Source organism: Loxodonta africana, chromosome 6 (genome assembly GCF_030014295.1).
Source record: "Loxodonta africana isolate mLoxAfr1 chromosome 6, mLoxAfr1.hap2, whole genome shotgun sequence".
In the NCBI taxonomy this organism is placed as follows: domain Eukaryota; kingdom Metazoa; phylum Chordata; class Mammalia; order Proboscidea; family Elephantidae; genus Loxodonta; species Loxodonta africana.
The window spans coordinates 67483454-67511449 of NC_087347.1; the positions used below are offsets into that span (position 1 = coordinate 67483454).

Consider the following 27996-nt stretch of genomic DNA (forward strand, 5'->3'; position numbering starts at 1 on the left):
ATTGAGCATTTAGGTTACTTACTTTTAAGCTGTGGTAAAATGTATGTAATAAAACGTTTGCAACTTTGACCATTTCATGTGTTCATCCGTGATATTAATTACATTCACCATGTTGTGCAACCATCACTGCTCTCTGGTTCCATATTTTTCCATCACCTTTAGTAGGAGCTCAGTGTCCCCTAAGCAGTAACTCTCACCTGCCCCTGGTAACCACTAATAAACTTTGGTCTCTATGTAATTGCCTGTTATAAATATTTCATGTAAGTCGGATCATACAATATTTGTCTTTTTTCTGTCTGATTCGTTTCATTCAAATTAATGTTTTCAAGGCACATCCGTGTCGTAGCATGTATCAGGACTTCATTTCCCTTTACAGCTGATCAGCTTACTCTTAACATTGTACGACTTAAAAAATAACTGTTGGGAACATCACCTGTTGTCTTGATTTATTCTTGAAATATATAACATTTGGTTATTGATACTTTTATTTTGCAAGCATTAGTTAATTTTTTTGTTTTGGTACTATCATACTGATAGAAAATATTGATAGTTTAATTAGTTATATTCATAATATGTAATAGTAAATATTTGATAGTTATGGCTGGTTAGTTCCTTTTAAAATTGTTTTCTTAGTAAGAAAATTAGTTTAAAATACTAAATATCAATACTAAAGGAAGGCATTTCTGTTTTTAGATTCCATTCTAGATTTTTATCTGTTGAATTATTGAGAAAATAAATCTTTACATGTTTTCTTTAAAAAAACTAAATTAGAAATGTCCCAATGTTTTAATCTAGATTCATTCATTAAATAAATATTAAGTGCGTATATGTGCAAGGTGCCTGTGCTAGGTTGTATGGGGGCGTAATGGTAGACTTGGGTATTTGCTACATTAAGTTTAAGAGGATAAAGTGTTAAGTGTCACAAGGACATGGATAAAGTGCTGTGGACATTTTAGGAAGGATTATTACTCTGGCTGTAGGAAATCAGGGAGCACTTGAGTTTGTCCTCTGAGAATATTTAAGATTTCATGAGACAGTGATAAATTTTAAAGGAAAATTATCTTTTTTTTTTTTTTTTTTAGGAGAAGGACTAACATGAGTAAAAGAGTAGCAGCATGAAATCCGAAGTTCTGTTGAGGAAGTAGTAGGCACAGTGAGAAGTTTATGACCTTTGAGGCAAACAGAGCAGAATCTGAATCCCTGTTTCTCCACTTAATAGCAGTGTGATCATAGTCACATTACTGCATTTACATGAGCCTCTGTCTTCTTTGACTCCTCCCTTCATTTCCATCCTTCCTTCTTACCTTTTATTAATAACAATACCTCTTTTGAAACGTTGATGTCTGGAAAGAACCCAGCACTCAGTTAGTGGCAGCTGTTATATTTAATCTTGGGCCTTGGCGGCACAGTGGTTAAGAGCTCCGGATTCTAACCAAAAGGTCTAGCAGTTTGAATCCTCCATTCGCTGCTTTGAAACCTTATGGTGCAGTTCTACTCTCTCCTACAGGGTCTCTATGAGTCGGAATCTACTCGAAAGCAACAGGTTTGGTTGTTTTGGCTTTATTATATTTAAGGAGCCCCGGTGGCACAGTGGTTAAGTGCTCCGCTGCTAACCAAAAGGTTGGTGGTTTGAACCCACCAGCCACTCCATGGGAGAAAGATGTGGCAGTCTTCTTCCGTAAAGATTTATAGCTTTGGAAACCCTATGGGGCAATTTTGTTCCATCCCATAGGGTCACTTTGAGTCAGAATCGACTTGACAGCAATGGGCTTGCTTTTTTTTTTTTTTTGGTCTTATATTAACTTCCACAGATCTAAACTCTAGCGTAGAAGCCTAGTTCAGTTGTTCACAAACTTATTCCATAAAGAGCCGAAATAGTAAATGATTTAGGCTTTGTGATCTGTTTGGTCTGTTGTGGCTACAGCTACTGAACTGCCACATAACTCTGCTTTTGTAGTGCAAAAGCAGCCATAGACATGATACAGACAAATGGATGTGACTATGTTCTAATAAAACTTTATTTACAAAATGAGGCAGTGGTCCAGAAATGGCATGTGGGCTACAGTTTGCTGATCTGTGACCTCCAGCATCAGGATGTCATGGGACCAAAGGCTTGAAAGGAAGGAAGTAAGGGTTCCAGACAAAAGGATTTATGTTTTATCCCATGTAACCACATATAAACTGAAGATTGCTAAGCAAGCACTAATTTTTTACTTTAAAATAGCTGTGTATATTTACTGTAACTCATTTGGAAAAGGAGGGGCCCCTGAGTGGCACGGACGATTAGGCACTCAACTACTAGCTGAAAGGTTGGCAATTTGAACCCACTCAGAGGCACCTGAGAAGACAGGACTCATGATCTACTTCCAAAAGGTCACAGCCCTGAAAACATTGTGGAGCAGTTCTACTCTGCACACATGGGGTCACCGTGAATTGGAATTGACTCGAAAGCAAGTAACAACAACACAAGAGAAGGGCGGGGACAAATAAGGCAATATCTGATTTTGAAGAATAGAACCTGAAGGAGTAGGTCATCTTGATTGAATTGGATACTTACCAGAAACTCAGAGAAAGAGGCACCAGGAGACAGAAGAGTGGTTCAGTAAGACAGGTGCGACCTTCCCTAAAATAGGTTTTATTTGTTCCAGAAATTGTGTAGAGCTGCGCTTCTTCCTTTTCTCTTTCCTACATGGCCTCTCTTTTCAGGCTTTGTAAAATTAAGGTTGTACCTGAATATTGGGCTTAAAAAAATTTGAGACTCATTTGAAAATATAATAGTATTTTTTAACATTGTTTTTATTTGTAAAAAAAATTCCAAGTTCCTAACAGTCAAATTATAGATGAGCTTTTTCTATGTAATCTATTCCTAAGTTAAACACAACTTTATTAAATCAAGGTAAGCTTTAACCAAGTAGTTTGCGATTATCTTTGACGAGCACAATGAAGAACTCGCATAGTAGCACAGGACTGATCCTGAACCCAGATGATCTGGGTCTCCTGTATTCTCCCACTTCTAAGCTGCATGACCTTGATGCCCAAATGCCCTCCTTACTAGACTGAGAATAATAATAAATATAAAGTAATGCCCACTTAATAGCACTGTTGTGAGGATTAAAGAAGATAATTTTTATAAAAATTTTAGTGCCTGGCACATAATGGGAAGCCCCAGTGGCATAGTGGTTAAGTGCTATGGCCGCTAACCAAAGGGTTGACAGTTCAAATCTGCCAGGAGCTCTTTGGAAACTCTATGGGGCAGTTCTACTCTGTCCTGTAGGGTCGCTATGAGTAGGAATCAACTCGACGGCACTGGGTTTGGTTTGTTTGGTTTGGCTCATAATGAACTACTAATAGTTATCTATTATTTGTTCACTTAATAAATAAATGTCTGCATTAGTGTGACATTGTGCTTGGTTTAGGAATATAATGGTGAATAAAAATAGACAAAGTTTCCACCTTTGTGGAGCATAATTACATAATCACACAAACATTCGTAAATTGCAACTGTGACAAGTGCCAAGAAGGAGGGTGATAGGAGTAAGGGTGAGGAAGAAGATATCAAGGATGAATCCTGTTTCTGGCTTGCAGGACTTGATGGAGGCTGGTGCTGTCCATGTAGGGAACACTGGATGAGTTACAAGTGGGAAAGGGTGTTGAGATCATGAGTCCGATTTCAGACATGTTGAATTTGAGATGATTTTGAGATATCTAAAAAAAGATGTAGGAGGGTAGTCCAGAATAGGTCCAGAAATCAGAGTGCAAGCCTGGGCTGGGTGAGAATTATCCAAGGAAAGAGTAGGTGAAACAAGGGTTTTTTAACTGAGCTTTGATAAACTCCAATATTTAATGACAAGGTAGAGGACCATGCACCTGAAAAGGGACCCGAGAAGGACTAGCCAGAGATAAAGGGCAAAAGTGTAAAGAGTTCTGTGTCATGGAAGCCAAGGGAAGAAAGCATTTCAGGGAAGTAGCTGGGAAGTCTGTCAAGTGCTCCTCAAAGGTTGAGCAAGAGGAGAACCGAAATGTCCATTGGGAAGAGCACTACTGAGGTCATAGAGTCATTGACCCTAGTGCACAGAGTGGCAGGGCCAGAAGCCACATTGGAGTGAACTTAGGCATGAGAGGGAAGTGTGGTGAAAGACAATGAGCATAGACAACTTGTTGAGAGTTTTGTCCCTGAAGGAAAGGCAAGAAATAGAGTAATGGCTAGAAATGGAAGAAGGTTCAACTGTAGGGATGTTTTTTCTTTATTTTTGTAATACCAAAAAAAAAAAAGAAGAGATTTAAAGGTTAATGGGAAATAACCTATTTGAAGGAAGAGGTTGAATGTACAAGAGAGAAGGAATAATATGTGCTAAGAAGTTCCTTACAGGGTGGAAGTGAATGGAATCCAAAGCACAATTGAAAGGATTAGTTTTAGGTTAGAAGAGGAAGGACTGAGGATGGCTGGGATGAGTCTAGAAGTGCCTCTGTGTGTACGTCAGGCATTTGGAAGATGAAGGAGTTCCTGTGTGATGTGTTCTTTTTTGTGTGAAGTAAGAGACAAAGGTCATCCCCTTGGTGGTGCAGGGGTGAATGGGTGGATGAAGAGGATCAGAGGCTTGAATGGAGTGGAAATGATTCAAAATTTTGTTTGTGGAAAATGGAAGAGTGAATTACCACAGTAATTTGGTTGTATTTTTGGTTAGTGTTCGTCTTGAATTAACAATGGAAACTCTCAATCTGCTATATAACCTTATCTAACAGTCTGTGGCTGGCTGGCTGTTTAGGTGCAGGCATAAAGAACATGGGTGATGGGATTAATCTAGCATTTGGGCTTTACTAAATGGGATTGGGAAACCCTGGTGGCGTCATGGTTAAGTACTACAGCTGCTAATCAAGAGGTTGGCAGTTCAAATCCAACAGGCGCTGCTTGGAAGCTCTATGGGGCAGTTTTACTCTGTCCTATAGGGTTGCTATGAGTCAGAATCGACTCAATGGCAGTGGGTTTAGTATTTTTTTTTAGGCTAAATGGGATTGACAAAAAGAGAAGCAAAGGAATTAAGGTTACTGACAGTGTTTTTCGAAAGGATGGATCTGCCCAGTTGGATAAGGAAGAAACTGGAGAAAGGAAGTGATTTATAATGATGGTGATGATGATAATGAGATTATTGTTAAAACCAAATAATCTACATTACAATTTTCTTTATGAGGGTCACTGTTATGGACTGAATTGTATCTGCCAAAAATAGTATTGTAAATCCTAACCTCTATGCCTGTGATTCTGACTTGTAGCAACACTATAGGACAGAGTAGAACTGCCCCATGGGGTTTCCAAAGAACTCCTGGTGGACTCGAACTGCAGCCTTTTGATTGACAGCCGAGTTCTTAACCATTGTGCCGCCAGGGCTACATTATGAGTCGGAATGGATTCATTGGCAATGGGGTATGCCTATGGTTATAATCCCATTTGAGAATGGGTTGTCTTTGTTATGTCAATGAGGCAGGATTGGTGTAGAGTCTGTTTTGAGTCACTCTCTTGAGATATAAAAGAGATTAAACGAACAGGGAGGCAAGCAGAGATGGGGGAGGACTGATGCCACATGGAGGTCTCCAAGGAACCAGGAAACAAGCTGAAGAGACACGGATCCTTCTCCAGAACTGACAGAAAGAGAAAGCCTTCCCCTAGAGCCAGCACCCTGAGTTTGTACTTCTGGCCTCCTAAAACGTGAGAAAATAATTTGTTTGTTAAAGCCACCCACTTGTGGTGTTTCTATTATAGCAGCACTAGATAACTAAGTCACAAATGAATTATTTAAAAAATTAATAGTAATTGTGTAATGGCTCTTATACTCTGTTTTTCACAGGTCGTATTTCAGGGAAAGATTTCTTTCCCTTGCCAAAACAATTACTGAAATTCGGCTATAAAAAAATCCACTGTCATCGAGTCGATTCTGATCCATAGCGACCCTGTAACGATCCTATAGGATAGAGTAGAACTGCCCCATAGGGTTTCCAAGGAGCAGCTGGTAGATTCAAACTGCTGACATTTTGGTTAGCAGCTGAGCTCTTAACCATTGCACCACCAGGGCTCCAAAATTTAGTTATAGGTAACATATATTGATTGTATCAACATGCACAAAACATAAACTGTATTGTCTCCAGTCTTGCAAATTTGGGGCAAATGAAAAAATATTACTCTGTTTACATAGTCATGAAGTTGAATATCTCCACCTATGTTAAAACAGTGAAAATTGAATTATTTTACATCTCTTTTACTTATCAGTGAGAACATAGTAAAAGAAAATCATCTATTATAGATAAACTATTATGATAAGTAATAACCACAATAGCTGTGAGTCACTTATTCCCCAAAGTTCAAATTGGTATCATCAGAGACTTCATGCGGTGGGCACAAGTCTCCATAGTGCTGCTGCTGCTGCTACATTTAAGTTAGATTTCACAAGCTTCTGGGTAGGAGACAGTGCCACTTCACTGAAATGTGGTACTATTATTCTCATTATTTCTTGTGGCAGTAATTACTGCTAGTACTGCAAATGTTATTCCTAGAACCATCCATGTGCTTTTCTTCCTTTGTAGAGAGGAACCATAGTGCAAAATAGGATACACTCTGAGTTACATAAGTATACAGCTGGAGGCTGTGTTCTCACTTCCCCATACCCTTTCTCCAGGTCAGATATGGCCATTTGTTTGACCTGCCCTTCAGCCTGGTTTGCCCTCATATAATTCTAGATGCTCTTTCATACAGTCTTTAGAATTCAACCTGGCCAAGAGAGAATGGTTGGTAATCACATGTATTTTTGGCTTGTGTAAATATTTGTCACTCAGTGTAAATTTTAAGAGCATGTTTCCAAGGTTATACTTTGTTTGCAAATGCAACCAAAGGGTCACATTCATATGGATTGGGCATGGAACTGTTCTTACTGTAAGTTAAATATTCAGATTCACTGGGCAACATGTCCTGCTTGAGATTTTTTTATAACCTAGTTTGGCAAACTTCCATTATTAATGCATTTAAATAGATTTGTTTACTGGGGCATCAACCTCATTTTGTATCATTTTTTTTTAGAAATAGCCATACATTACTATATTTAGATTACTGATGTTGCATACTAAGGGAAATTATTTTCAGCATACATTAAAGCTATATGCACTTGACTGTAACTTTTTTTCTACTAAGGAAATATCTTTGATTTATTTAACATTTGTTTTAAAATTTCATGCTAATGAACTTATTTGAAAATTACATGCTAATGAATTGCTTTTCCTCAGTTATCATGATTTATGTTAATCTGTTTCTTTTGTTTCTAGAGTATCCCCAAAACAAAGTTTAAATGCTTTAAATGATATTATCTTAGGTTTTTAAAAACAATATATAATACTTAATTAAAAATGTTTTAATAAAGTTTTCTAACCCTTATTGTTAGAATTTAGATATTTCTAGAAAAATAATTTGTTTTTTATATTTAAGTCATTTGATAAGTGTTTTATATCCATATTTGTAACGTGTAGTAATAAATGAGAAGCAGTTGGTTTCCAAAAATGAAATGGAAGTAGTTCTTAAATGTTCCTTAAAACCTCTTTTTTTATCTCCATTTTTTAAAGTATTAAAATAGTTCAGGGACTTCACTGAGAAACCCAGGGATCTTAACGTAAAATGTAGATGTGAGACAAATATAAGGAAGAATGAGTAGACAAAAGGAACTAGGCTACAGAAAAAGTGGAAAACATCAAAGGGCCTGACAATCATTAGTATTATATACTATGCTAAGTGTCTTACCTGTAATGACTGGTATAACCCTGACAACAGCCCTGTACCATAGGATAGTTAATGCCATTTTAGAGTTGAGGAGTCAAAAGTTTTGCAACTTGTAGGAGCAGTTAGAATTTGGATCCACGCTTGATTCATGTCTAGTGCATTCTCCAGGCTGAGTTGCTCATCTGTCTTTTTTTGTGAAAAAGTGATTTCTGCAAGGCTAACAGAAAATTCCTAGTACCCCACCCCTCCAAAAATAACTTCTACAAAAGATGAAAGCAGAAGTAGGGATAGATGTTCAGGAACAAAGCATTGTGTTCTAAAGGGCACTTGACAGTAGGGTTTTGCAGATGAACTTCGGACTCTGAAAACAGTTTAGCCAAAAGAAAGTTAAAGCACTTAGGGCCATTTCAGTGAGTTAAAAATATTGTTCTGTAGTATTAAACCTTGTAAAGAGAAGGTGAAAGTAAAGAGTATATTAATGTTTAAGATGCTAGAAAATAATTGAACAGAATATTGAGATAAATCACAAAAGATCATTACCTTTATTTTATGATTAAAAAAAGATTACCTTTAGTAACAATTAATTGTAATGTATTCAGCCTCAACATTTAAAAAAATACATTGAGAGATTTCCGATTTTCCAGCTGGCAGAACTATTTGAAAAAAAGTTTGTATACCTTGCAAAGATTATTATGCAGTTAAAATTCTCGTTACTCGGATATTTCAAATAGAAACTAGTGTTTTAGAGAGCAGTTTTATAATGTATATCAACAGCTATTATCTTTACGTCATTGTTGGACCCAAGAAGATCTCTATTGGACATTTTCCTAGGAAAACAATAAGAAATTAAGAGAAAAATTAAATACACATACACACACACAAAACCAAAAACAAAAGTGTTGCTGTCAAGTCGATTCCGACTCACAGAGACCCTATAGGACAGAGTAAAACTGCCCCGTAGGGTTTCCGAGGACCAGCTGGTGGATTCGAACTGCCAACCTTTTGGTTAGCAACCATAAGCTTAACCATTAAGCCATATATATATATATATAAATACCTGTCTTACACTATTACTTACAGTGGCTGAAAATTGGAGAGATTCTACATGTCCAAAAACAGAATTGGATGCTTGAAAACAGGTATCATTTGTTTGAGATAGTAGATAGTATATTACTTACTTAGCTCTTAGTAAGGGTAGGTGGGTGGATAGGAAGCAAGTCACTTGGCCTTCTTAAAAGAAGTTTACAGCCATTGAAAATTATAACTGTAGCTACATGGAAAATAGTTGTAGTATTATGGATTAATGTTAGGTGAAAAATATAGGACAGAAATTAGCTGTACTGTGAGAATAGGCTGCAGCACCTAAATTTGGAGTGAAAAAAAAAAAAAAAAATTTGGAGTAGCACATGAAAATATTATGAGTGTGAAAAGTTAATGGTAGGAAATATACGTGATTTTCCCCCCACGATGTGGTACTTTTAAAAAAATATATATGTAATTAGACAAAAAGAATATATGAACTTTTAGATTTAAAAAATGAATATGTTTTAACCTGGTAATAGCATAAATCTACTATGGGTCTGTAAATTCTGAAGTGAGCCTGCCCACTGGGTCTATAATATGCTACAGAGACTCCCCCATTCACTTCTTGGGAGCTCTGCTAAGTTTCAATTTAGAGCCTAACCATGCATCTACTTTTGAGTTCTTTTTTCTAATTTAGCAACAGGTAAGATAAAGCTTGGTAAGATTATTTTTTCTGTTGAAATTACTTCAAAGTGTCTGTGTACTTTCAGAGTATTTGTGATTGCGTGTGAAAAGTTAAGAAAACCCTTTCCCTTTCTACATTAGAATTTGATCTCTTCTTAACCATCTAGCTCTTTTCCCCTGAAAACCTAATAAAAATTGGACTATCAACCATGTACTAGGCAACTTTGCTTATAGGAAAAATTACTCCTGGTTGCTAAACTGTATCTAGACTGGGAGAACTATTAATACCTGGTTGGAAGGCATAACTTTGCACATCCATGAGTTCAGTGATTCTGATAATGGCCATAGCCCCAGTGGGGTCTGAGGGTTTTATGCCAGTGTCTTTCACATCCACCCCATACGGACTTCATCTCCTCATACCTGAACTCTTGGATTGCTGCAGGCACTCAGCAGAAAAGGAATGCCCAGGTGCTGCCTTCTGACAAACTGTAGTCCCCACCCTGCATCCTTCTAGGTAGACTGGTGCTGTTGGGACTGTGAATGTTTTTGTGAGTCTGAATGTTTAGTTAATCCTAAAATCCCTAGAGAGTGTCAAACTAGTATAATTCTACAGTTTTTAATTTTCTTTCCCAAAGGAGAAAAATAGCATTTTTACCTCATATTAATCAGTTAACTCATTTAATTTTATCCATGCTTTGGGAAGAACATTAGACTGTGAGTCAGGACACACAGCTTATAGTCCTAGTTTTTCAATAATGAATTATGTTACCTTGGGCAAGTACTTAATCACTCTGGAATTCAACTTTCTTAAGTGTCAGGTAAAAAATTTGGTGTTATTTCTGATGTCCCTTCCAACTCTAAATCCTAGAGTTCCCTTATTCTCGTATCATGATAAATTAATTTTTAATCCTCTTATATAGGAGGGGAGCCCTGGTGGTGCAGTGGTTAAGAACTGCTAACCAAACGATCTACAGTTCAGATCCACCAGCTGCTCCTTGGAAACTCCACGGGGCAGTTCTGCCCTGTCCTGTGGGGTTGCTATGATTTGGAGTTGACTCCATGACAATGGGTTTGGTTTGGTTTTTGGTTTATGTAGGAGCATTCCAAATTTCTTTTAGCCTGGCAGATTGTCAGATACCTGAAAGCCTAAGATACTATAGTGTACATTCTTCCAAACTTAGGTTTTGGAAAACAACAAAATCAAACCCATTGCCAGCGAGGTTTTTGGAAAGCTTGTGATATTATAGCTACATAGTTCCAAAAGACATTTACTACCTATGTGATAGAATTTAAGGAATGAATTTAAATTAAAAATACTTGAGAAATATTTGGAAGGGAAAAGCAATTGGAATGTGAGTTTGATAAGCTTTGGGTTAATTTTTTATCCCAACTTTCCTTTCTAGGTTGTGAACTGGCTGGAAGGGCCTGGATCAGAACAACTAAGAGCCCAGTGGGGGATCGGAGACTCCATCAGGGCTTCACAAGCCCTGCAGCAGAAGCACGAAGAGATTGAGAGCCAGCACAGTGTGAGAGGCTTTTTCCTCTGCAAGTTACAATGCTGTTATGAATATGCATAATTAGTAGTGTATGTGTAGTGAGAAGTTGCCCTCAACTTTGGTGCAGGAGCATAAAGTATAACACGGTTAATGTTTTAAAAAAAAATGTATACTTTGACCAATTAGTATGTATTCGTTAGAAGGTTGGATTTGGTTTTACCTCCAATACAGTTTAATTATATATTTTTATCAAAGTGAATTGGTGTGAAATTTTGAAGACTATCGTGACAGAAGAAGGAATGGTAGTACAAAAATAAAGCCTTCATCTGCAGCTCGTGGGACTGAAACTGCGGTTCTTCAGTCGCCAGAGAGGCCCGTCCATGCTCTGTTGGGAGCGTGTATGCCACTTGCTGTCAAGTCAGCTCCAGCTCGTGGCAACTCCACGTGTGTCAGAGTAGAACCGTGTTCCACAGGATTTTCAGTGGGTGTTGTTTTGGAAGTACATCACCAGGCCTTTCTTTTGAAGCCCCTGAGTGGACTTGAACCTCCAGCTTTCTGGTTAGCAGCCAAGCCCTTAACCCTTGTGCCACCCAGGGACACCATACTAGAATTAACCTGAGAGTAATACCAGAATTGGTGCATTTAATATAAGTGATGGAGAGTGAGGACAGAAGTTTCGGAATGTTTTTCCATTCTCTCTGCATTTAGGGATTCACATTTGTAATCGTGAAGGAGATAAACAAATACCAGGTATGAAACTGAGAAATAAGTTAGTTCAGAGGCAGATTTTAGATAATAATTGTTTAAGAAAATTTAAAGCTTATTATATGGAGGAAATGGACGTTTCTTAAGCTCCGCCTAACTCTTCATTACTTAGAAATGATCATCCTTCCAGTTCGTGGATCAGTTAGCTTCCCACCTCTAAGCCACGTTACTGAAAAGTAACTTTAAATAAGAATAGAAATATTGGAAAAATAAAACTTGGATCCATTAATTTCTATATCCTTAGGTTATCTATCTTACAGTTTGTCAATAACAGTGTTAAATTCTGGGCCCAGGTGGGTTTTAAATATCTTCCAAGCATTCTGTTTCTGCAGTTGTTTTTTCTTTCCCCATCAACTACACTAGTTAAAGTAGTAGTAAAAAGTTGGGCAGTATTAGTAAATATATATATATTAACTAAAGAAGATTAAAGAATAAGAATTGAATATTCTTTTCTTGAGAATAAATTTGAATTTTCTCAAGACGTATTTTAACAATATGTGATGTAATTATTCTCCTTTTAATATACACCTTTCTGCTTGATTTTCTTATCTTTTTTTTATAATATTCTCCAAATCAGCTTTAAAAATCGGCAGTGTTGGCAGATAATGTATGCATGGTACCCTAAAGGAGTTATAATCTAGCTGAGGGAGTAATGTATAAGAATGAAGTATCAAGATATAGAATCATCTGTAGGTAGTATAGTATAGATAGTATGTATATAGTCCTTGTAATTTTCTTAATTAGTATTTGTGAGAGACTTAAAAAATGAAATCCTATAATTTGAAAATGTATGTAATTCATGGGTTTGTCAGGTTCCAACATAGCAGTTCTTTCTATTATGTGAAAACAATTATATTGACTAATTTATATCTAATTTATAACTCCCTTGACTTTTCTGGGTACTTTTAAAATAACTTAGTGTTGCTCATATTTTTTACATGTCTTGTGCTTTAGTTGAACCCTGTGGGTTGTTGTGGGACACATTACTGTAGTACAGCTGTATTCTATAATTTGTCCCCTTCTTTCCATGAGTCTGAGTCAAATTGATGGCAACTGTTCTTTGTTTGTTTTTCATTTTCTTTAAACCATTATTTACTGCAGAACATTCTAGACTTCATCTATAAGAATGTTATGAAAGTGTCCCAAAAGTTCTTTCATTAAAGGTACATGACACATTAGAATCTTGAAGAGGATTCATCTTTACTTTGTTATTTTTTAAAGATATCAAAAGGAATAATTATAGTTAGAAATTGTATGGTGTGCCTATTGCGTAGAAGTTCATAAAAATTTTTAAAGTTCACAAAAAAATTTTATTGCATATGGATATGGATAAAATTGCAACTGGTATACATACATGTTTTAGATGCTTGTTTTTGTATTTCTATTATGTTTATAAGGTTGTTAGATCAGCCTAAAGAAGTAATCAATATAAAATTGTTGAACTTTTGAATTGGAAATTATAGATCATTAGAACTTATAGATCATTCTAATACCACCACTACTACCTTATATTTTATAGATGAAGAAACTGGGAGACTACATTTTTGGTAAATACCTGAACTAGGATTAAAACACAGATCACTGATACACAACTGAGGCCATTTCTCTCTGAGAAAGCTTCTAAATTTCATAGATATGCTTAAAATAAAGCATTTTTCCATTCTTATATTCCTAATAACTGGGACATATGTGCATATATTGAGGTCTGCCTTCATACACATGGTCCACAAAGAAAAGAAACATTGATGGCTTTTCATGAATTTCTTTTCTTTTTTTTTCAAAATTGGGAGGGGTGGACAGAATGGATGGAGGGGAATAATAGATTAAACAGGACTGGCCCTAAATTGATAATTATTAAAGCTGGATGGTGCATGGGATTTCATTATACTTTTTAATATGTTTGAAATGTTCTATTCTAAAAGGTGTAAAAGAGAATTGTTTTAACCAATAGGTGGCAGTGCATTGTTACCTTGGGAGTAGGTTGTTTGATGGTGGATTGAATGTATTAGTTTATCAGTTTTTAAGATATTCTAATATTTTATTAAAAGCTTTTTTTAAATCAAAGTCTTTCTTTTTGTAAATAAAAGTCAACACTTTAAAACATTTATTGGAATTGTTCAGGTCTTAGGAAATTATGAGATAAATTTCTAGTATATTGATAGGGTAAAATTCAGAAAAACTTTTTAGCATATCATTTTGTGTTAAAGTACTTTTTTATGTGTTAAATCTTAGATTCCTCATAAAAACATAATGCAGAAATAAAGCTAAAAACAAACCCAAATTTATTAGTATATTCAGTACTAATATCTAGAAAATGAAACTCCTACTAATATGTATTTCTTTGTCAAGGAATGTAAATTAGAAGCTATTTGGTTTTTGAATACTAGAAACAGAAAGAAATATTAAGGTACATGGAAATGATTATAGTAACTGACAGTAAATTTAAAATTATTTTAGTTTAATAATAAATCTCATTTTATCTTTTGGGTGGGGGCAAGTGGGTGACAGGAATGTGCAGGAATTTAAGTCTCTGAAGCAGGTGTAGGGTTCTGCTGGTGTGTTGTGCCTAATAGAAGCAGTAAAAAGGATCTACATGAAAATCAAGAGTTATTTCATATGCTCTAAACATATTTACCTTTTTAGCTAAGTGTTTTGGCAACATTACTTTCCTTTTAGATTGAGTTTCCCATCTCATGGTATAATTACCCATTGTTTCACCAACGGTGCCTCTCTAACAACTCCGTTGTCAATCCTGACTGCCTGTGTCCTGATACGTGAACATTCAAACTCATTTCTTATCTGCTGTCTTAATCTGAAACCTGGATGTTGATTTTTTTTTTCCATAAAATAATGGTTTCCCACACAGTTAAATATGCGTAAAGGCAGATTGGACACCAGCCATAACTCTTCTGAATGTAGCCTGTTCACCTAAGGGTTTATATATTCTCTGTTCCCCTGTTTACAGGAAAGAAGCATTTTAATTAATTTTAAGTTGTCTTTACAAAAGGACTGCCTGTACCCTCTTCTGTTCACCAGCCACCCAAGGCTGGGGTCTTTCACAAGTTAGGACTCTGTCCTTGAAAACAGCTGCAAAATAGGCAGATGCCAGGTTCTGCTGGCCCTCATTGCCTTCGTGTATTCAATAATTCACCAGAATGACTTACATAATTCACAGAAAGGGGTATATTCACTAACCTTTTAAATATAACCATAAAAGATTATGCACAAAGAGGTGAAGTCTGGGAGTAGTTTTCAGCACCAGGAGCTTCACGACCCTAGAGACATGCTGGTCTTCCCAAGTGCCTCATCAATCCAGAAGCTCAAAAGGAAACTCCAAAGTCTGGGGTCCTTTATAAATAGTTATTGGGGCCTCAATGTATATGCGTGACTGGGGCCTTAATGCACAGTCAGTGATCGATTGAATCACTGAATATACATGACTGATAACATCATACCCACTGCCATCAAGACGATTTTGACTCATAGCGACTGTATAGGACAGAGTAGAACCGCTCTATAGGGTTTCCAAGGCTGTAATCTTTACAGAAGCAGACTGCCACATCTTTCCCCTGCAAAGCAGTTGGTGGGTTCAAACTGGCGACCTTTACGTTAGCAGCCGAGCACTTCACCACAGTGCCACCAGGGCTCCTTGATTCCATCATGCCTATTCTCCCCCCTTTTTTTCCTGAAGATAGTTAACCAGCTGTGATCTGTGGGCTCCCTGCTCATTTGCACTTAACTGTTGCCTGGCTGTTTTAGAAAAACAGACTCCTTAGATTGCTGACAATTCCAAAGGCTGTTTTTCAAAACCAGAGACAAAGGGACAAGTCCAGTTCTTTATCCCACAATATATGTTGAAGGAGATGTGGTTTTTCAGAGAAGAGAGAAAAGAAATGGTCTGGAAGTAATAAGGAGGAGTGAGGAGACCATCCACACACCATCTCCAGGCTTGTGGTATATCAGGTGTGGAAATAAAAACAGCAGCCACTAGAGAGGGTTGCAGGAGTACTGTTTTGTCTGAGGGGAGGCAGACTTCACCTAGAGCAAGAAAGAAGGGATATTTTGAGGCCAGGATGAGGATATAGGAGATTTTGCTGTTGGTAGGCAGTGAGCTCTGGGGGTCATGGTAGTAGGGTTTGGGAGTTGGGAAGTTTGGGTTGTCAATTTAAATAATTTTCCCTTAGAAAATTTTCGTGAATGTTAGTTGGTTTATCTGGAGCAAATATAAAATATAGTGTAGTCCTCCAGGAACTAGTTTGATCCTTAATGTACTTGACAACTTCTCAATTACAGGAGTGGTTTGCAGTGTATGTGGAGCTTAATCACCAAATCGCAGCACTCTTGAATGCTGGAGATGAAGAAGACCTTGTGGAGCTGAAGTCACTGCAGCAACAACTTAGTGACGTTTGTTATCGGCAGGCCAGTCAGCTGGAGTTTAGGCAGAACCTGTTACAGGCAGCTCTTGAATTTCATGGGGTTGCCCAAGATGTAAGTGTCTAGTCTGATTGCTTTTCTTCGCTTCAAATTGCCCGAACCCGTATCTGTAAATAATTTTTGCAGGTTTGCATGTCTCCTGATTATTTTTCTGGGACAGTAAGATTGGTGGGGAAAATGAGATAAGATCTTTTTTTTTTTTTTTAATTTTTATTTTTAAATCATTGTGCATGCGTTTATACATTCAATTTTCTAAGTAGTGTGTCCCAACCTGGTAGATGTATTTCATTTTGACTGTTTCTCAATGTTTATGCTTTATAACGAGTTTCAGTAGTTTTTTTCTGTTCTTCTGACCTGGACACACTTTCGTCTTCCTGGTGCATGCATCTGTGTATTCTGTCTGTCAGATAACATGTCTTCTAATTATTTGTCTTGGTCTTTTAACTGCTTCGTCTTTTGAACTACAGTTATGATAACCTCTTTAGATATAAACCTCATTAATCCTGAAACACTTCAGATGCTGATTACATCAGGGTTATCTCTTTGGTGTCCCTCTGCTTTAGTTGTCTCAGCAGTTGGATGGCTTATTAGGGATGTTGTGCGTAGATGTAGCACCAGCTGATGGAGCATCGATTCAGCAAACTTTAAAACTGCTTGAAGAGAAGCTGAAAAGTGTTGGTAAGCAGATTTAAAAAATGCTGAAATGTAAGGGTTTTTTTTTGTTTGTTTGTTTTTTACTATCATTACTGTGGTTAGATAAGTCAGTTTATACCGAACTAATTACGATTATTTACACGGAAAAATTAGTGTAAAAGATTTTAGTGTTTTTAGTGTAAAAAAAAATTTTAGTGTAAAAGTGTTTTAGTCCCTAGAAGGGAATGTAGTTTATGCTAAAACATTTATTTTTCATTGTTGATAAGTCCTTCCTCCCTTCAGTGGGCCTTTAGCTTTTCTTGTTCACCCAGCTGTATCTACAGGTGCCATGTCCTGGCATATGCTATGAACAGTTGTTTGTAGCGCATGCATAAACTGTAATTAGCTGTGAAGTGTTCTGTGGTAGACCCTGTATGACCAAAAATGTGTTTTATGCAATGATTTTTGTTGTTGCTAAATCCTAACCTTGTGAAAAAAGAGTTGGTTTGGTTTGGTTCTGTGCATTTGCTTCTCCAAACTGGGAATGCTGCCAAGGTTACATACTCTTCAAGGGGAGGATGGTCCAGTTCATTAAGCCAGTTCTGTCATTTAATAGCAAGGCCTTTTAAATTTTTCTGGAGTAGGAAATACAGTGACCTTCCCTAGATCATGACTGGAGAGACTGATGGTGGATGTGAAAATCGGAAGGGGTTGTACTGAGGGAGAGTGGGAGGGGAAAGGGGAAATAGAGAAGAGGAACCAGGAGTTCAAAGCAGAGAATTAGTAACAAGTGGTGCTGTGTGAACTAAATTAATGATTGAAAAGGACTTCAGAGAAATGGTTTGAAAACTCTGATTTGGCATTTATACTTGCCGCTTTTGTATTTTAACAGATGATATACATTTTTTTATGCATAGTATGGGTATAGTGTTTAGTACGCCAAATGAAATTTATTCTTAAATATAAGTAGTTTTCTTGATTCACACATTTCTTTAAAAAGGAAAAAGAATTCCTGTGTACAAATCTGATTTGAACTGTTTTAAACATATCCTAAATATCGCTTTGCTTCCCACGGCACGTAAACTGAAACAGTACCTATACTCAAAACGTTCAGCACCCTTCTACGCTGATGGTTCATTGCATGAGTGCTTTGAAATCTTGTAACTGTTGTGCATTTTATTTCTTGCTTTGCTTTTGAAGGTATGGTGAATTAAGTACAAGTTGTTTTAAAACTTGAAGATAAAACAGGAGATAGGAATATTTGCTTAACAGCTTTAAAACAAAATATTTGCTGTATTCTCCTGAAAGCTGAACTATATAAAAGCAGAAATGGGAAGTGTTGAAAAATCTTACTAGTAAATACAGAAATTCTCACATTTTCTTCCTGCTTTAACTTTTTCAAAGTAATATCTATGTAAATTCACTTTTTGGAAATTCTTAGCTAGAAATTTGGAATGTGAGAGAGCTCCAGCTTGAGCCACATTTAAAGGAGTTTTATTGCTTGAAATGTTCAGAGGACTCCATCCAGACAGTTTAATATTCAGAGCTGTTTTTGAAATCTAAGTGCAGTATGTGCTGAGAGGATTTATTTGAGGGAGGGAAAGCACATTAGTTGTGTAAGAGATTAAATCTAGTAACTTTTTTGTTTTTTAGATGTGGGATTGCAAGGGTTACGTGAAAAAGGTCAAGGTCTTTTGGATCAGATCTCCAATCAGGCATCCTGGGCCTATGGAAAAGATGTAACCATTGAAAACAAAGAAAACGTGGACCACATACAAGGAGTGATGGAAGATATGCAGCTTAGGAAACAAAGGCAAAGTTTAACTATTAATGTTAATTTTTTACTAAGAAAACATTAATTAAAATTAAAAGTTATATACTATAATTTATACTTTTACTTACAAACTAAAAGCTCTTACAGTATATAGTAGCATATGATAGGCTTGGTGAACATAATAACTATTCTATATACTTATACTAACAAATAATGATAGTTTTGTTCTATCAATGGGTACTTTTTCCCTTTTTATTCAGTAGTAAACATTTCAATTATACTTAAATACTTCGCATTTCTTATCCCCAGTGTAGCCTGTGACTCTTTTCTACTTTAAGAAAATTCTTTTAGAGAACTTCACTCTTCCATTTTCATTTGGTTTAGAGTTACTATTAAATCTATCGTCCCCAACTGCTGTTTTTTTGTTTGTTTAACCTTCTCACTCACAATGACACATCCACTGTTTTCATTTTTGCTGTAGATGGATTACACAAACGGCCTATGTGTAAGATGGTGTTTTGCTTCATTTGATACAACTAGGAATTTAAACGACCTTTAAAAAGTCAGTTTGCAGTAAATAAAAAAAAACCCAACCGGTTGCCATCAAGTCAATTCCAACTCATGGCGACCCCAAGTGTGTCAGAGTAGAACTGTGCTCCATAGCGTTCTCAATGGCTGATCTTCCGGAAGTAGATCGCTAGACCTTTCTTTCCAAGTGCCTCTAGATAGGTTTGAACCCCTGAGCTTTCAATTAGTACCCAAGTGTGTAACTCTTTGCACCACTCAGGGACTCCTCAGTTGGCAATAAACCAGAAGCCAAACCAAACCCATTGCCGTCGAGTTGATTCTGACTCATAGCAACTGCAGGATATTGCAAAGTGAAGAGTTAAAATCATCTATGCACATATGCTTACTTTGGTAGCATGGTCGTATGAAACTTTTGCACACTTAGAAATTGTAAAGTCATCAGCAGAACCTCACAGAAACTCTTCCTCTAAATCACAAATAGTCATCAGGCAGAAATTCTTTCTGTATCCTATTCTCATATCTGCAAATTTATCCATTTCATTATTTATTGTTGCCTGCTAGGATGATAGAGCTTTCCTCTTACCAAAGCCAGTCTTTCCATGCCATCAGCCTCCTGGCTCAGTACTACGTCAGCTCCCATTCTCTATGCGGATCCCTTCTCATCTGAATGCTGACTCTCCTCTTTAAAAGAATAAAAAGTGACACAGGCATACAGCTTCCTTTTCAACCCTTTTTTCTAGCCTCACAGCTCTCCTTCCTCCACAGCCAAGTCATTTGAAGGTCTAAGCTACATTTGTACTACTTCCTCACTACCTGAAGTTCACTTTTCAACCTTCTTCAGTCTTACTTCTTGAGCCCTTACCGTTTCACTGCATTTGTTCTTTCTCATGTCACCAGTACTTTTGCCAAATTTAATAAGTGCTTGATCTTGCTCAAAACCCAGTGAATGTTTTTAGTCCTGACCTTGTTTAACCACCCTGAGTAGGATTCAATACAACTGACTTCTTCTTTCTTGTTTAAACTCCCTGACGTCCTTGTCTTCCTTGAAAACATGATCTCTCACAATCTCTCTCCTGGCACTGTTTCTCCTTGGTTTTCTTCAATGATGTCTTATCACTTAGCCAGCGTGAGGCTTCCAGGGTTTGCTCCAAAGCCGCATTCTTTTCTCATTCTGCCTGTGTGTTCTCCTTGGACAATCTCGCTACTTTAATGTTTTTATTCTGATCATGATTTAATAGTTATGGCTCTGACCCAGAGCCCTGTCCTGTACTCTAGACTTATAATTCCAGTTGCCTACTGAGTATCTTCACCTGGATACCTCATATGCTTCTCAAGTCCAGTATGTCTAGATTAGAATCATCTTGCCCCAAAACTTCTTCTCCTTTAATTTCCTATCTAAGTTAAAGATACCACCAGCTACCAAACTTGGGATTTATCCTAAAATCTTTCCTCCCCATCATCTGTTACAGCCTAATCAAATGTCCAAGTTTTGCTGTCTCTGAACATTTCTTTGTTCAAGATCTTATCTCTTATCAGCCTTGGCCTGCTCCTCTCCAGTCTGTTGTCCAGGAGCGTAATCTTTGGAAAGTGCACATCTAATCACATCATTCCCTTACTTATATAAAACCTCCTTGATGACTTCGTGTTTTCTCAGATGGAGTTCAGTCTCTGAATAGTCTACGAGACCCTTTACGATACAATACCCGCATGATTTTATCTAACTTTACCATAGATCCACACAATTATTTTCATTTTCCTGAATGCATCATATACTTCATGCATCCCTAACTTAGAGTACTTCTTTCCTCATTTTCTGCCTAGTGGATTCCTTCTTTGAGGTTCAGGGATACTCCTTCGAGGAAGCCTTTATGGATTTCCAAGTCAAGTTAGTCATTCACTTCTTCCTATTCCCATAAAACCTTTTATATATCTCCATTATCATGTTTATCATAAGATACTCTCATTGTTTATTTAAAATACCGTTCTCTGAAATGGTGAGCATCTTAATAGTAGACACTGTCATATTTTTTCCCCAGCGCATTATCCAGCGCCTGTCGTGTAATATATGTTGAATATATGTATTATCTCATCATCATCATCATTAAAACTTTTTTTTCTTTAGTATCAGATTTTTTAAATAATTATCACTTCCCTGAACTCCTTGTAGAATTACTTACACTAAGCTTCACTTTAACATTATGCCATAGGCTCTTACTGAGGGCGTCCTGATAAGAAATAACGTTGTGATAACCACTTCTGTATTGTTACCAAGCTTTCTTTAAGGACATCAACTGTAGTGGAGCCCAGTGCCTTCTGGGTAACTTCTTATTGATATTTGAGACCACAGTGAGATTTCCCCATCCACTTAAAAACACAAAATTGCAGGGGAGTGAAGGAAAGGAAACAGCTGAGTTAGGTCAGATCACCTTAAAAGCTTAATCTGTGTGTTATCCAGGCAGGCCACAGTGAAACTAAGAAAATATTCTGAATTGTGTTTCTCTATACGCAGAGATCAATGGAGCATCCCCCTTAAGGACACAGATGGAGTTTTAACTTTTTTATTCAGAATTAAATATTATTCTGAGTAACATAATGAAAAGTGTTCATTTTAAAAAATTTCTATGGAACATCAGTCTCTAAATTAGCATTTGAGAAACTTGACATTTTTATTTTTGAAGTTCGTTTAATGCAAATTGGCAACAGATTTCCTTGGGTTTTAGTGTACTGTTGTATTTATGCTTTGCTTCAATATTTTGCAGAATCCATGCTATCCTCAAGCGGGTTTGTGATTCAGTACCGTTCAGGTATTTTGAGGTTTTAATGTAGCATAGATCTAGATCTAGATAACCTTAAAGTTCTTACAGCACAACATAGTTGCAGTCTCCATAGTATAGGACTAAGTCTTTTAGCGTACAGCACAGTATGGCTCTGCGTATGCATACCAGATACAAGGGTATCAACAAACTGAAAATAATGTCCTGAATTTATGTTTGGGTTTATTAGATGTGAAGACATGGTAGATGTGCGAAGGTTAAAGATGCTTCAGATGGTGCAGTTGTTTAAATGTGAAGAAGATGCTGCCCAGGTAAGAATCAGTCATCCACACTATGTAGTTGTCATTTTATCTTACTATAAACAAAAAGTATATTTTTTTCCATGGTCCTGAGAAAATAAATTCATTAAGTCAAACTCTGGTTTATTCTGTTGAAGTAATAAAATTTTGTATTGCCAGTAGCTTATTGGCCTCATTTGACTCCTCTTCCCAATGAAATCCCCCATTGAGCCTAGAAATTGAGGTTATTTATCATCATTGATTTGGTTGTCAGTTACATCTCAGTATAAAGGCTAGTATAGCACATCGCTTTTTAACTCAGAAAAGGTCTTTGCAATGCCAGATAAGCAATTAGATACCTTTGTGTAATTAGGATCAGAGAATCTCATTTCAGTTTGTTGTAGAGGAAATTTTTGATTTTATATTGTACCAAAAATCGGTAATGAGATCCCAACAGATATATTACAGAAACACATAATCTATTAATTTAAGTCATAGGATAGTAGTTTTTTAAAAGAGTGCTTCTCTTTAAAAAATTTTCTGGGGAGGAGAAGGTTATTAATTCATGTAGCTTGACATTGAATGAAATAAACCATTAAGAATTAGGTTACAATTAATAGATTAGTTAATCATGATAGTAATATTTCTTTTATAAATATGATGTTTGCTATGATAAGTAAAGAGTTATGAATCCGACATCACTGTTGTTTATTTTTGTTTAGGCAGTAGAATGGCTAAGTGAACTTCTGGATGCTCTGCTTAAGACCCACATCAGACTGGGCGATGACGCTCAGGAAACGAAAGTTCTACTGGAAAAGCATAGAAAATTTGTGGATGTTGCACAGGTGCACAGCTGGTCATCTTCCTTTTCTACAAGCTCAATGTTTGAATAGCTTTGTGCATGATTATAGTGTAACTTAACCCTTCAAGTCCAAGGAGGTTAGTTTTGTTATTCCAGAAATATCACGGAATTGAGAAAATGTAAGCTGGTGCATTAAAACTAGTCGCATAAACTTCAGAGAGTTTATGTTTCCCTGAACACAGGTTCTGTGTGCTCCCTCTAAATTATGTTTTATATCATTGCATATTTGGGGCAGTCCAACTGTTCTTTCACAGAAGCTAATGTGAAATTTATGTTAACATCAATAAATTAAAAATCCCCATTTCTGCCCCTCGCCAATGTTAGGATAGTAGTTCTTAATTGTTTTTGTGCTAGACATATCTTAATTCATTTTCCCTAATAATTGAGTTCACAGTGTAACAGTTGTGGTTTCCTATATGGAATACAAAGCACCTAATTTCACCTACCTGTTTTGTTAGTCGAAGGAGCCGTGGTGGCACAATGGTTAAGCACTTGGCTTCTAACTGAAAGGTCAGTGGTTCGAACCCACCAGCCCTTCCGGGGGAGAAAAATGTGGCATTCTGCTTCCGTAAAGATTACAGCCTTGGAAACCCTATGGAGTGGTTCTACCCTGTCCTATAGGGTCACTGTGAGTTGGAATTGACCCAACGTCAACGGGTTTGGTTTCTGTTGTTGTTTTATTAATTAGTGAGGAGATACTCTTTTTTCGCCATTGGAATTGAGCAGGCTGAGAGAAGTAAAACATTATAAGAGGAGGAAGCCTAGCAAGAAAGAAACTTGTTATATACTAACTAAAAACATTGCTTGTCTTCATTATTTACGCCTACAGATCATCCGTAGTAATAAGTGCCCCTGCATGCAGCACTGTTAGTTACTTAATCGCAGCCAAGTTCCCCTCCACACTTTCCTCATCCTTCTCTTCAGAATTCTTTCGTTGTAATTTCATATTTACGTTTTCTTTTTAGAGCACTTATGACTATGGAAGACAGCTGCTACAGGCCACAGTTGTGCTGTGCCAGTCTTTGCGCTGCACTTCCCGATCGTCTGGGGATACGCTTCCTCGACTGAACAGAGTATGGAAACAGTTTACCGTAGCGTCTGAGGAGAGAGTGCATAGGCTGGAAATGGCTATTGCCTTCCACTCAAATGCTGAAAAGGTTCTTTTTTTTTTTTTTTACTGTAATCTTAATAGTATTTACTGGGTATAGTATGAAAATATATTCTGCTGTAATATTGGTACGTTTAAGATGCGTCAATTTTAATAATGTGATGATTAATCTGTTTTTTTCCTGAGTTATATTGGTTTCATTATTCAGAGTTTGTTTAGATACAATATATTGTCTTGGGTAGTTCAGATCAAATTCTCTTAATAACTGATAGCGGTGTTGGAGTCCTGAGGATGGAGAAATCCAGAGCCATCTGGTAGTCTCTCTCTGTGTTGCTATCCCCTCACCCAGCCTGATGCCCAGAATGTGTTCTTTATTCTCTAGGGTATCATGACTTTGGTCTATTTCATTATGCCAAGCAAAGTAAATTCTACTTCAGCAACTACTATTAATTGTCACAAAGTTTAAAAAAGGGCAGTTTGTGATTTTAGAATATTTGAGATTGCTCAACTAAAATAAGATAAAAATAAAACCTTTTTAATGTAGTTTCTTTAAAGATTCATTCTGAAATTTACTATTCAGTGAATTCAAGTCATCAGCCCCAGAATCTAAAAATGAAATATACAGTATTATTTGGGCAAGTTTCCAATAGAACCTTTTTCTTAATCTGCACAGTGAAAATTTATAGCATCCAAGGCTTAAATTTCCATTCTAAATAGGAACTTTATTATGTAGTTAACCTTGCTTTGATTTCTTACAATGAAAGTTTACATTTAGGAGATATTTGATATAATTTAAGATATTGCAAATCTAAGTTTTAAACATAATAACCTGGTCTGTAGAACAGATGTTGCCACGAACCTCAGAAATAAAGCAATTTCTGTGCTCACGGAGTGTATCTCTTGAGAAGTATGCATAGTTAAATCTTTCTGAGCTGGTCACTGAACTTTTGCAGATCAGTATTTTGGTCTAAAATGAGCCTAATGATAATGAATCAAGGTATACAAGCTCAAGTTGTTTATTCATTTTTATTTTTTAGTGAAAACTTTCCATTGAAGTATGATAAAAAAAATTTTTTTTTTTTTTTTATAGAAAGTCTTAATATCACAGATCGTAAGTGTTGTGCTTGATGAATTTTCACAAAGTGAGCACACGTTCGTAATCAGTACAGTGCTGAAGCTGCAGAACATTACCAGAAGCTCCATACCCACTCTGTTCTGGCAACCCTCACCCACTCCCTCTTCTCCTGTCCAAGGGTGGCTGCTGACCTGATTTCTAACACCACTGATAACTTTTTAGGATACTACTTTTTAAATGTATCTGCAGGGATATTTTAAAGTCTAGAACTCTTCTAGAGGTCATGGTTGAGAATTTTTAATACAAAATTAGTGTTTCTGTCTTTTCTGCCATATGGCCTTTTTCGTGCTTATAATACATTTTATTTAAGGTTATTATACTGTACAAACCTGTGTAAAGCCTTTTTTTTTTTTTTTTTACCAGCTATTGTTTTCCTTTTGGGAGAATATCTAAATTTAATTTAGAATTTTTAAATATAATTAAAACTGTCCATTTATTAATAATGCTTTAATAAACATGATCGAATTGCTAAATGTGATGGAAAAAAATTACAAATGTAACATTTTTTTTCTTCAAATTTTGCATTTCTTTCTTATGGTTAAATTTAAATGATAATAGTTAGGGGAAAATAATAGTATCTCATCAAGGACCGTAGAGCTTCTGTATTTGAATTATAACCTGATTAGTTTATGTGAGTAATTCAAGCCAGTAGACCAGTTTTTAAAATAACTGTTAAAATATCTAGCTGGGTAGGTCATCACATCTGCTATGTATTTGTACTCTGAATATATATTTTTAAAAAATATTTTGTTTCATTTTTGAGACTCTGAAAGCTCCTTGAGGATAGAATCTGTATCATTCATATCCAAGCTGTTAAATAAGCATATAGTAAATGTTCAGTTAATGGTTGTTTAATGAATGAAAGAATACTTCTTAACCTCAAGTTGAGCTCACTTTCCAAACAGTAGTCTAGTAGTATTTTTTCTTGGAGATCATCACAGACCTTTGCCTTTCCAATTTTTTATCTTAGTAGAAATCATACATTTGATTTAGTTGTTTAAATTTCCTGAGCCTCCTTTGCTAGTAATAGCTCAAATCTCATATAGTGGTGTTCATGGAGATGGTAAAAACAAAACAAAACAATGCCTTCAGTCTACCGAATTTGCAAGAGCTTGATTCCCTTTTGCTGTCTCCTGATTGGTGTTGCCCTTTTATTTGTTGCAGATTTTGCAAGACTGTCCAGAAGAGCCTGAAGCTATTAATGACGAGGAGCAGTTTGATGAAATTGAAGCAGTTGGGAAATCACTTTTGGATAGGTTAACTGTTCCTGTAGTTTATCCTGATGGGTATGGCGCATGTTCTTATAACAGTCTTAAAGTAAAATCTTCAAGAGAAGAAAGTCTGTTGCTCTAAAAAGCCATGTAAATTAGCTTTGGTCCACGTTTTCAATCCCTACAATAAATTGGTTTAAAATGAAAAGAAATTCAAACCTGGCTTTTAGCAACAGTAACAGTTGGTACTTGCTGACATCAGATACTTGCATCTTAACAGTTTGTTGTAGAAGAAAGATCATTTACTAGACTGAGACACTGGGTGTTCTAATGTTGCCTATGACTATCATAGTGAGTAGTGTGACTTTGGGTAGGTTAGTACCTCTTTAGGCTTCAGGAAAGGGAAGAGGAAGAAAAGGGACTAATGTTTAGTGAACTCATAATATATGCCAAATGGTGGGTTAAATACTTCACCTTCTTCTGAAGCATTATTATTATTCCTGATTTACAAATGAAGAAATTAAAGCCCAGGAAGGCTGAGTGAGGTACTTAGGCTTTCACAGCTTGTAAGTGTTGGAGCTAAGATACTCTCTCAGGTCTTTCTGGCTCCAAACCCATTCTCTTTCACTGTTCCCTATGGCATCCTAATTTGTAAAACGATGGGGTCCTGATCCCATGTTTCTTCCCATTTCAAATATTCGATTGTAAAAATATATGAAACAAACTGATGCAAAATAATTGGACCAGTAAAAAGAATCAAAAGGAGCTTCATCCCTGAGGATCTAGACCATCTCAGTGGAAATATTTTAGAGGTAATCCAGACGGTAGGTAATTCAAGTGATAGAGAATGCAAACCAATGAATAAAAATACAACTGTCTCACACTGTGTTACAGAGTAATGGATAAGAGTGTGGATTCTGCAGTCAGACTTCTTGAGTTTAAATCTCAGCTCCACCCCCTTAACCTTTCTGTATCCCAATTTCCTCATCTAAAAGTAGGGATAAATTTTCCTTCCTCATCAGGTTACAGGGACCGAGAGAGGGGGAAAGGACCTAAATGTATGTAAGGTACTTAAAGCACATGTGATACATAGTAACCATTTCTGTTGTGTAATGAGCTCCAAATAATTGTTTGGAATTGGTAATGAGAAATGATAATTTTATTTCCTGGAAAGAACATCATTCCTAGTCCATCCTTAAAAAAAATTTAGATGATCTTTAATCATGCCTAAACTTGAGCAATCAAAAGTAGCCTGAAGTCATGTTATATACATCTCAGTAAAAGGAAATAAAATCTCAAAATTCATAAATTCAATTAGTAACAATCTTGTAGGGATGTTGCTGGTTGTTCCATTTCAAGACCACCCCATTTCTACGGTTCACAGCCATTTGTCGCATAGTCAGCTCATTCTACTCAGGGCAGCTGTGAGCATCTATCCTGGTAGTTTTGCTTGGTATTTTCCTCTTGTGGTCCACAAATTGTCCATGTGTCATTTCCTCATACTTTCAAGATAAAAAGAATAAATTAGTGTTGTA

The 27996-nt window shown here is 36.4% G+C and overlaps 1 protein-coding gene across 4 annotated transcripts in view; it reads left to right on the forward strand.

The window, feature by feature from the left end:
• SESTD1 (SEC14 and spectrin domain containing 1) overlaps positions 1-27996 on the forward strand; it is a 129060-nt gene that overhangs the window by 91382 nt on the left and 9682 nt on the right. For 3 of the 4 annotated variants that reach the window (XM_010602795.2, XM_010602796.3, XM_003406191.4), the window contains exons 10-17: positions 10867-10989; positions 16018-16212; positions 16722-16836; positions 18445-18604; positions 22097-22178; positions 22868-22990; positions 23973-24164; positions 26415-26536. In XM_010602795.2, the coding sequence (XP_010601097.1) occupies positions 10867-10989; positions 16018-16212; positions 16722-16836; positions 18445-18604; positions 22097-22178; positions 22868-22990; positions 23973-24164; positions 26415-26536 (1112 nt within the window). Of the gene's footprint in view, positions 1-10866; positions 10990-16017; positions 16213-16721; positions 16837-18444; positions 18605-22096; positions 22179-22867; positions 23085-23972; positions 24165-26414; positions 26537-27996 lie in introns of those variants that run through there. The other variant, XM_023542800.2, reaches the window with a different exon arrangement.